This window comes from Symphalangus syndactylus, chromosome 4 (assembly GCF_028878055.3).
Source record: "Symphalangus syndactylus isolate Jambi chromosome 4, NHGRI_mSymSyn1-v2.1_pri, whole genome shotgun sequence".
In the NCBI taxonomy this organism is placed as follows: Eukaryota; Metazoa; Chordata; class Mammalia; order Primates; family Hylobatidae; genus Symphalangus; species Symphalangus syndactylus.
The window spans coordinates 83,357,911-83,368,918 of NC_072426.2; the positions used below are offsets into that span (position 1 = coordinate 83,357,911).

At 56.8% G+C, this 11,008-nt stretch overlaps 1 protein-coding gene across 1 annotated transcript; it reads right to left on the minus strand.

The window, feature by feature from the left end:
* Window positions 1-363: 363 nt before the first annotated feature.
* Window positions 364-9,391, minus strand: LOC129480272 (NUT family member 2D-like). The gene is made up of 7 exons (XM_063637777.1): window positions 9,282-9,391; window positions 6,529-7,228; window positions 4,442-4,570; window positions 3,333-3,472; window positions 2,550-2,890; window positions 1,955-2,071; window positions 364-421 (listed from the first exon to the last, which is right to left on the minus strand). Exons 1-7 carry the CDS (start codon window positions 9,295-9,297, stop codon window positions 383-385), a joined length of 1,482 nt encoding a protein of 493 aa, XP_063493847.1. The 5' UTR covers window positions 9,298-9,391; the 3' UTR covers window positions 364-382.
* Between the last annotated feature and the right edge of the window lie 1,617 nt (window positions 9,392-11,008).

Below are 11,008 nucleotides of genomic sequence, written 5' to 3' on the forward strand. Positions count from 1 at the left end.
CCTGTGGCCACAGCAAGGAGCATCTGCTTCAGCTAGTTGGACAAGACTCTCTCCTGCCCAGAAACAGGCAGAACGACTTCCCCTGCTCCCCACCCATTGTCGTATCCCAAACACACCTGTGTGGACGGTCACCTCAACGTCTCCCTTCAGCCCAGTGCCCGCGCTCTTCCTGATGAAGGTTAAGCAGGAGCAGCCTCCTCTCCCCATGTCCATGTTGCAGGCGGCTGCCTTCTGCTCACCTCCACTGAGCACAGCAAGAGCCAGCCAGCTGTCTCCAATCCCAGGATTTTCCAGGGATGCTGATAATGATGGGAAGCCCCAAGAAGCCTCCCTAAAGCAGGCAGGGCCTTGTGAGTGGGTGGTGGGAGGGATCAGGGTTTCCTCAGCATCTGTCAGTCCCTGGAGCATCTGAAGGGGCTCCCTACACCAGGAGGAAAGAGTGGGGCGGTTCCCTGTGGTTCCCAGTGCCTGGCATCTGCCAGTTCCTCTGCCCTCCCTCACAGACACCCTCCACGGAGCAGCACAGCGCCGAGGACAGAGGCAGCAGCCCTGAGAGCATTTTCCAACACAATTACATTCATTCACATTTACACACGAAGCCCCCAATGCACTGCTTCCCACCCCCACTCCCCAGCCCCTTCCCCCCAGCCCCTCCCTTCCTGCCCTCCCCGTTCAGCCACCCTCTCCCTCCCCTCCCTCCCCTCCCCTCCAAAGCTAAGGCCCAGCAAGATCAGCACTGGGGGAGAAGAAGCTTTTGACTGCTATGGGGCATCATCGGATGCCAGAACCCCACCCTCGGGGATTGGCCCCAGAGAGCCTGCCCAGAAGGCCCTACTGGCTACAATGCTGCTTATTCTCCTTCCTGGAGACCAAGGGGTCACCCTTTCTCTTTTGAGACCGTGAAGGGCCACCCAGCCCCAAAGCCAGGGATTGCTCCCCAGAGACCCTGAGCCCAGGCCCTTGGTGGGGTGTCTCTTTAGCTGGGGATGGGCTTCCAAAGAGAGGTCGCTTCTTGGACTTGGTGGCAGGAGATGGTGCTAGGCTGAGGTCTCTTCTCTTAGCAGATGGGGGCTGAAGAGCTCCCTGGGGTCCACACTTTTCTGGGCTGAGAAGGCCCGAGGCAGGGACAGGGCTCTGGGGTAGCCACCAGGGCAGCAGCTTGTGCTGGGAACCCAAGAGGAAGGCCAGGCTGGGAAGCTCCTCCTCCTCCTCACTTGACCCCTGAGCCAGCCCATGTGACTCCCTGACAGGAGACCCTCCAGGCAGATCCAAGGCATCCTTGGTACCCAGGCCAGGGCAGGTGGGTCTGTGGTCCTGGGGAGGAGAGGTTGGCCGGGCAGCCCTCAGCCCAGGGGGATCCTGACATCCCAAAAGCACAGCATAGTCTTTGGACCTGGCCATGCCAGTGTGTGCTCTGCCTCGTCCCTGAGGGTCCCAGGCAGCCATCTGGGGTGGGCAGGTTTCCATGCCAACCCCTTGTTGGGGGTCAGGGACGTCTCTCTCTGCTCCTTGGCCAGCTGCAAACTCGGAAGAACTAGAGTCCAACCGGGCCATGCCATGACCAGGGGCTGCCCTCGCATGCTGTTTCTCCTTCCAGGATAGGGGGCGCTTCTCCACTAGCTGCGGGAGGAAAGGGGGCACTTACTGGCGCTGCCCCAGGTGTGAGCAGGGCCCAGGGCGGTGGAGACCAGGGCACTTGGGCGGGAGGCAGGGAAGCCTGAGGCAGCTGGGCTTTAAGTCAAAGAGAAAGGGTGTGGCTCTGCTGGGCATCCCATTGGGCCTCACAGCAGCTTGCATGCTGACTCCCTTCCCTGGCTCCTCTCCATCCTACTCCCCCTGAACCTGCATCTTCCCACCCCGGAGTGGCTCCCAAAGAAGCCAGGCATCCCCAGCTGGGGGCGGTTAGACAATCAGGTGGGCCTTGTGTGCCAGGTCCCTCCTGCCCCTGGGGTACCTGGGCAAGGATGAGTCCTTCCTCCTGCTCCAGCTCCTGGCTTAGGGCCAAGAAATCCATCCGTGGATCTGGGGAAAGCAATTCTTCCAGGAATCGGGGTTGAAGGAGTGCCTCCACCTGGAAACAGAAGGAAGAAGGCGTGAGCCTCCTGGGCAGGGAGTAGCCTGGAGCCAAGGACACCTGCAGGAGATGCAGAAAGCAGTGAGCACCCTGTCCCCACCCTCCTGGGGCTGTCTCATATCATGGTGACCACCAGCTACAGACACAGACCACAGACCTGGTAGCATACACACACACAGACAGAGACACACAAACCACACACAGACACACAAACAGACCCACATACGACACAGGAAAAGACACAGACACAGGTAACATACACACTCCACACTCACACCCACACAGACACACAAAGACACACAGTAACCACAGACACAAACAGCAACACACAGACACACAAAATCACATACACAGACACTCAAATCCATGGAAATACACACACTGCTGAATAGCTAAGGAACAGAGCTTAATTCCAAGGACCTGGGAGTGCCACCCCCTGGAGTCCTGCAGAGCCCAGCACTCCAGTCCAGCCCACCTTGGTGACAAAGTCTTTCTGGGAACACAGTTTGTCAATGTAGCTCAGGAGGCCCGGGTCTGGGGGCGTCCAGTCCTCTTCCTGTGGCTGCTTCACTTCGCCCTCTTCCCATTGTTTCTCGGGCTCCCCCGTGGCCCCGAGGGAAGGCCCCAGCAGCTCCTCCATGATGTCCACATGCTCCTGCAGCACTTCTGGGGGAATCTCATCGGGGACCTCGGTCTCTGCTGATCTCTGCGGCCTGGGTATTGGCAGGCGGGCCTTGGTCTCCACTGGCCTCTGGGGTCTGGGTGGTGGCAGGCAGGCAGTCGGGGCCTTGGGGCCGGCCTTGCTGGGAAGGTACACTGAGGCAGAGAGGGAGGAGGACGGGCGTGGTGAGGGCCGCTCCTCCTGCTTGCACCACACAGGAGAGGGCAGGCCTTGGGGATGTGAAGTGGGTCCCAGCTGGGTCAGGACCACCTGAACCACAGCGCCCCCGGAGGAGGCAGGAGGGGCACATCTGAGACAGCATTGCTTGGGAGGAAGTTTGGAGCCACCAATATGCCGTGTTCTCTCCCCGCTCATCCCTACTTCCTGGGCAGAGCATATGTGGAGTTTTGGACAGGCGAAGGGAGAGAGTAGCTAGGAAACTTGACCAGGTCGATACCCAACATGTGCTCCCAGAAGCTGTCCTGTTGGAGGGAGCAAATCCCCTTCTTGAAGGGAAGCATGGGGTGTGGGGACAGTGGCCTCCCTTGGCCCCTTTGGCCTTTGCCGTGGCTCCCGTGGGAATGTGGGAAGCCATACCTGGCTGCTTGACAACCTCAGGGGCCGGGGGTCCTCGAGATTCAAGCCTCGGTGTGGCTGGAGGAGGCAGGCACTGGGGCCCCTTCATCCATTGCGATTTCTGAATCTGCATCTCCTCTGCAGCCTCAAACTCCAGGAACCTGGGGGTGAAGGAGGCCCAGGCTGTGCTGAGAGGGTCCAGGCCCCCTCCCCCCAGGACCAGGCAGCGGCTGAGGGCAGGAATAGGAGGCAGTGCTTCGGGTGGGCTGTCCAGGCCTTCACTGGGTCCCATCCCCCAGTCCCAGGAGGGAGCTGCTTCCAGAGTTCTGGGCTCACCCTCCCCCACCTGGCCCCTGCAGAGCCCATGGCATCAATGGGGCTTCCTGACTAAAGTCAGGGCCACGAGGTCCAGGAGGGTCCTGGGGGACCCCTCCTCCGGGTTTCAGCTGGCCAGGGGTGGGGTGTATGGCAAAAGGCATCAGGGATGATGCCCAGATGCAGGAGTCCTGAGGCTAGGACTGTGGGCCCCTGAAAGATAACCCAGGGGCATGAGGCCTGGGAGACCCCTGGTCAGGAGGAAGCAAAAGCTGAGCCCAGAGGACAGGGCCCCTTTCCCCTGAGGCTGCTGTCTGTCTGTCTTCATGGAGGGGACTGCCCAGGAGCAAAGGCAGTCAGGCCAGAGATGAGTCTCACGGTGTCATGGGCGCAGGTCTCCCCAACCCAACTCCCTGGCCAGGCTGGGATGGGAGAGAACCGACTTCTGGCCACTGCTGTCAGGAGCCTGCACCCCACTCTTGTGTATAGTCACTAGTGTCCCTTCTCCCCATCACCACAGCTGAAGGTGACCCACTTTGGGCTGTGATGCTGGCTGCTCCCACCATGACCTCCCACGTCAAGGCAGGGGTTGGCCCCAGGCCAGGCAGGGGGTGCTTCCCAGTAGGGCAGGACAGAGACCCCAGAGCACTCTAGGTGGCAGAAGCAGCTTCCTGAGGGAGCCAGGGGCCCAGAGCGTCCTGTGTTTGTCCACACCCTCCTCATGCTCTACGTTGAGAAGCCACCATGGCCACCGGGCCTCTGTCATTCACTGTCACCCTGCCATGTGGGCCCTGCTCCCAGGACCCCAGACTCACTTTTCCGCCATCTCGTAGAAGATCATCCGGTCAAAGTTGCTCGTGTGCTGCCATTCCCGCATGGCCCGCCACAGTCCCTCCTCCAGGGTCATGGTGGGCTTCCCCCGGGCCAGGGATCCGAGAACTGGGCTGTAAACCAGTGCAGTCAGTCCCAGTCTATAAGCCCACCCTCCATCCCAAGCCCACCCGGTCCCAACACCTGGCCCCTGTCCTCCCCACACCTGTCCTGCCATCTATCCCTGTCCTGTTCTCCCCAATGTGGGCCCCTCAGGCCCCAGAACATGCACCCCAAGATCAAACATCAACACAAGCTACTGAGTGGCCTCTCCGACTGCCCCTCGAGTCCTCGGTGTTGAGAAGCGAACCCAGTACTATGGGTGGAACATGTGTGTCCCCAACATTCCTGTGCTGAGGCCCTCAGCACCAGTGTGTCAGTATTTGGAGGCAATCAGGGTTAGAGCAGGTCATGAGCGTGGGTCCCAGTCATGGAATCCAAGCCCCGATAAGGGCAGGAGGAGACACCTGGGCTCTTGCTCTCAGCCACAAGGAGACACAGCCAGAGACAGCTCTCTCCAGCCAGGAGGAGGGCCCTGACCAGACACCCAATCTGCTGTCACCTTGATCTGGGACTTCTGGCCTCTGGAACTGGGAGACATGAATGTGTCTCGATAAAGCACCCAGTCTACGGGATTTGTTACGGCAGAGCCTGAGCTGACTGAAACAGCGTGCACACAGAATGACCTGGGGGCGAGGGTTAAAGTGCAGGTTCCAGGGCCCCAAGACTGAGCATTTAACCAGCTTCCTGGGGACTCTGGAGCAAGGCAGCCCCTAGGGACGTAGCCTCAGGGCCCTGGAGCATGAAGAGCAGGAGCACACGTCCAGAACCAAAGCAGAGCGGTGTCCAAGCCACTGCAAGCAGCAGGTGCAGCTCCCCACATTCCCACAGGAGCCATGGCAAAGGCCTGGGAGTCTGGGCAGCTCCACTCCAAGAATCAGGGTCCTCAGTGCACCCGGACTCCACTCCAAGGGGGAATGCAACCAGTTCCAGGGTGTGGGGACAGTGAGATTGTTGGGGATGAAGATGGGGCTGCCTTCCACCTACACCCCAGGCAGGGGACTTCCCTAGGGGAACAGCCAGTGTGCTGCACGGTGGATGTGCTCAAGCTCCCGTTTGCTCATCAGTGGGAAACACAGGCTCACAGAGGCGCCGCAGGGTGGAGAGAGGCAGGGACTGGGAATGAAACCACAAACTCTCCCAGATGCTGACGTTGCTGCCTCACAGTCACCACAGTCCATGGCCCTGGGCTGCTGGGCTTGAGGTGCACTCAGAGCTATCACTGGAGCCCGTGGCTTTGGGGAGTGCTCTCCTAGATGGCCTAGTCCTGATGATGATAGTAATGGGGACAGTAATCATAATTGCTGTCATGTAATGTGTCATAGCATGTGCCAGGCACTGTGCTATGCATGTCATATGTGAGTTCAAGTTATCTCTTCGCCATCTTCTGAATGAAGCATCATTGTCCCTTTTTCTAGGTGGGATTGAGGGTGAAGATGCAAATACCTGCCCAGCATCGACCCCAGTGCAGAGCCCAAGACCATTCCCCTGTGCAGGCTCCACCACCACTGTGCTAACTGGACCTCAGCAGAACTGCCGGCACGTGCCAGGTTCCTGCTGGGCCCTGCAGCTCTTCCCCCCAGCCCCATGTGAGGTGCTCCTGGCCATCAATACTGGGTTAAAGGGGAGGCACTGGGGTGTGTACTCAAAGACCTAAACCCAAACCGTAGCTCACATCACACCAGGAACCCTCTCTGACCTGGGTCTTCTGTAAACATTGTTGTGAAAATTATTGAAAGTAAGGATTGGCTGGACTCACGGGACAGTGACGGGAAGTTGAGGTGAGGCCCGTGACAGTGTGTCCTGAGCCGCAGCCAGATTAATGTTGTTGAAAATGTACCTTCCCACAGTGCAACCCGTCACCCTCACAACCGCCCTGCAAGCTCCCCTGAACAGCGTGACCTCCTGTCCATCCAGCAGCCTCTTTACATGTGAGCTGCAGGACCAGCTCTGGTGCCCCTGGGACACTCACATGAGGAAGCAGGAAAGTGCTTCGGTGTCAGGACTCTGGGGAAGGTGCCTCCGGGCCAGGAGCTTGTAGTGCTGCCAGAGTTGGAAGTTCTCATAGACACTCTTGGGGTTACAGGAGTCTTCTGGCAGGGCCTTGGCCTGGGAGGAAGCCAGGCTGCCCTCTCCATGAGCCCCTTGTGGCCATGGCCCAGCATTCCCTTGGGACACGGTGGGGAGCAACTGGGCAGCCGGTGGTGGTGGTGGTGGAAGAGGAAGGCCCTGGGACCAGCCTCCCTCACAGGTCTGGGTGCCCCCAACCACCTGGGCAGCCATAACAGTCACCACAGGAGCAGCTGCCAGGAGTAGGGGAGGTGGACATGCGACACCTCCGCAGAGGGCGCCTGGAGCCTGCCAGATGAGGGGGGCCTGAATTAGGACCAACGTCTGCGCCTGAGGGGCCTTCACAGGCCCCACCTCTCTCCTCATCTGGACAAAGACGTTGGAAGCCCCGGCCCCACTCGGGCCGCGGCCATCCTGTCCTGCCACCAGAGGTGTGCTGGGGAAGGCAGACAGCACCAGAGGGCCGCCTGGAGGAACCCCTGCAATCACAAGGGGTGGCCCGTGTGCTGGGGCAGGAGCAGGTGTGGTGAAGGGAAGAGCTGTAAACACAGACAGGGAGGTGCCAGGGTTCACGGTCACGCCTGGTGCCAGCACTGGGTATGCTGCGGAGACAAAGGAAAGAGGTGAATGGGCTGGGGTCACCAGGTCCACACTAGTCACTGGGGAATCAGAGGGGAGTTCCAACAGCTGAGGGCGTACGACAGGGAAACTCTGCAGCTTGCAAGTGTCCCTGAGTGTGTATCGGATGCTCTGTTCCTCCAAGGAGAGTCGCTCCACTAGAGAGCCTGGCCCCGGTCACCAAGACTCCCTAACCCCTATCTCCCAAGAAGGAACAGCCAAGCCTTCGCTGCCCGAGGGTCTGCCTCAGGTGTCCCTGGCAGACCCTGTCAGCCTCACAGGCATCTCCCAAGCCATGGGTCACGGATGAGCCTCTCAGCGGCTTGGTGGTCCTCAGCGTGCTCAGCAACAGGTGAGGGGCCTACCCCAGGGCAGTGCTCGGCACTCAGAAGGCCGATAGGAAGCCAGAAGCTTCCGAATATTATGGCCCCATCTCCTCTTCAATCTTCCTTTTCCTGAAGCTCTTATAAACCCCTTTCTTTTCTAGCTCAAACACAACAAAAGAAAACCACTGGATGGAAATCTTTCCCAAGCCAGCGCCCTAGGAACCCTGAAGATAATCCATAACTCACCACGTCCAGCATATAAGTGATTGTCCTGGCACCACCCACAGCAAGTGCTAAATAGGGGTCAGATTCGGGCCACCCTTTCCTCAGTACTCGATGGTCCCGGCTGCCACTCAGGAAGCTCTGTTCCCAGGAAGAAAGTCTGAGAGGCAGTGGTGGAGTCCCCTGGGATAGTGTCACTGCATAGCTAGAAACAGCTGCACGCGATTGGAACACAGCCAGCAAATGGCAAGCAGCAGGGCTATCAGGGGAGGTGTCTAGGGATTTTCACAGCTGCTGGTCATGTTACAATAGGTAGTGGGACAAGGAGCCCATCTCTGGTCCTTCTCCTTTGAGCTCCCAATAACTGAACATAGTGACCAACCAAGAACCAGGGGTTCTTGGGCCATGTGCCAAGTGAGGCAAAGTTGTCTGGAACTCATCCCTGTTCATTAGGACCTCATGCAGTCTCTAGTCAAGGGGAATAAGGGATACAGCACATGCACTGCATCATTCAGGACACATATCCTAACTTGAATAATAATAATAAGAGAACCATCTTCCTATTTGTGCGCTACTCTCTTTCATCTACTGAAAAGGAAACCAGCCTTTCCAGACCCTTCCACTGAGAACCAGCAAAAATCCACACCTGTCCCCTGTTCATGAGGTAGTATAAATGGAATAGGAGCAAATTCTTCATCTCCACAGTAACACAAAGTGCAGAGGACAGGCCATGAGCTAGCAGACAAGAGGAAATGGGTCTGAAGACCTGCGCTTCCACAAAAGGGCAAACAATTCAGAACAACTCAGGAAACCCAGGCCCTGTGTTGCCTGAACTTCCTCATCTGCCCCTACCCCTGTTAAATCGAAGCCAACAGCTATCTGAACTGATGGAGAAGCCATTTCTGGGGAGGGAGCTGAGAGGCTCTGGGCTGTGGCAGTTACAGTAGCCCCCAGCCTCGCCCACCCAGAGGCTGTCACTACATGCTCTGTCACAGCCAACCCACCCAACAGTTTTCTGGCTGAGACCACTTCTCCCCACTCCTCCCTAAGATCTAGAAAACTCCAGTCCAAATCCCTCTGAACACTATGGAAGGGCAACTTCCAGGTGTCTGAAGACACGGCACAGGGTTTGGGCTTGCCTGTCACCCTCCCGGGGCCACCAGCACAACGTGATCCCACCACTCCCTACAAACACACAAAGACGTGACCTGTCTCCTTCTAGAAAGGATCAATCCATCCACTCCATCCTTTCCCCTACACGGTGTATTCCCCCAGGCATCTTGGTCCACCTCTAAGGAGCCATCCTCCCTAACCACAGATTCAGGGTGCCATGGCCATCCCCAGGTGTGATGTCCTTGGGGACATCCAGTGCTCCCTCCCTCCTCAACATCAGCCCTATCAACTGTCCCCAGGGCAGTGTCAAATTTGAACTCCCAAGGAGTTGAGGCACGGCAGACTCGGATAAATGCCCCCATCCCTACAGGCTCACCTCCATTTGAAGCCATCCCCTCAGGCTGGGCACTGACAACCACTGTCTGGCAGTTTCCGCAATGAGAAAGGTCAAGGGTAGGACCCAGAGAGTGACCTGGCTCAGCAGTTGCTCCTGAGTCCAAGTGGAGCAGGGAAAATTTGAAAGTAAACTGGTTTGGAACATAGGACCCCAGACATTCTGCAGAGGGGGAGGGGCAGTGGGCAGCTGGTAGGGGTTGGGGACATTCTTTGAAGGGCTTTGGCCATTGGGCAAGAACCTGAGTTTCCCTTCCAACTGGATGGCAGCAACATAGATGGCATGCATCTCTTTAGGCAACTTTTAAATTGTCCTTTTGATTCACAGCAAAAGCTTCTACCTGATGTCCCCTTTACTTCCACTCTTTATCAACAGACCTACTTTTGTGCCAATCAACCCATGCTCCTTCCCACTTTGGCTCTTTCCCACTCTTGATGAATTTCAACAGGGGCTGCACTTCGTGAACAAAATTCAGAACACATTTTCAGCCTGAGAAACACAGGGGTTCTTAGGAAGGCAAGGGGACTGGGTGTTTGAAATCAGGATGGTCTCAGCTGATCCAGGCTATTAGGTGGCTGTGTGCTCATCATTGTTTAGGAAGCAATCCTTGTGACCCCAGGTCATGTATGTTGCTGGAATCTCTGTCCACACCAGCAGGCCAGCCTTACTTCCCAGCCCCTTTGCTGGAAAGCCTCAATCCAGGAAAGAGTGGCTAAGCGACCTACAGCACTGAGACCAGAAATCCTTTCATTTTGTTTCCCAGCATATTGTGCTGGTGTTAAATGTTTATTTTTTATCTTTTGAATGATGTTAATTTAACCAAGCAATACTTTTCATGGCTCCAAATTCGAACTGCGCACAGTGGAATAGGCAATGACCAGCCTTCCTCCCATCTCTTTTCCCTGGCCACCACATTTTCTTTCCTGGAGGAAACAGGTGTTATCTGATTGTTTCTCATCTTCACTGAAACACACCCTGGCTGGCCTTTCTGAGCTCACTGTTGGCCTCATCTTCACCATACATTCCTCTGTTTGGAATCCAGTGTCATCGCATGTGGTTCTCTGCATGGGAATTATTGTAGCCTGTCTTTAAAAAAAAACTTCATTCTCATTTCCACACTGAGAATCACTGTCCATTTATTAGTGTCAAAATGACAGGTAAGAGCACTCATGTTCTGTGTTGTGAACATGGGGAGTGTTAGGAAACTGGTCAAAGGAGATAAGGAGTGAGTACTCAGAACACAGCAGCAGAATCTTCTGAGACACACACGTCACTCCCTGCTGGGCAGGGTAATTTTGCACGATGGGAGGGTGTTGGGGAAGGGAAGAGGCCTTCAGCCAGACCGGTGCACACTGTGAACATTCACTGAAACACACCCTGTTGGCACTTACGAAGCATTTGGACTCAAGAAGGCAGAGTTGCAGGAAAATGTAACAGGGGCCACGCTGCAAGGGCAGGTGGCAGATTGCAAGTCTCAAGCCCAGGGTTCTCCCCTCCTTGCCCCAGTTGTGCGAGAAGGTCATTTCCTGCCTCCCGTCCAATATCCTCATGAGTTCTCGGTTTTGTCCCAACTCTAAACCTGAATGGTCCAGCAAGCATTTCTATGAAATGCCTCCACAGTGGCCACTGGGAGGGGAGTGACCTCCACGCAGTGCCTGCCTGTCTGGGTGCTCCCAGGCCTTTTGTCCTCTGAGACAGAACTGCCTTCT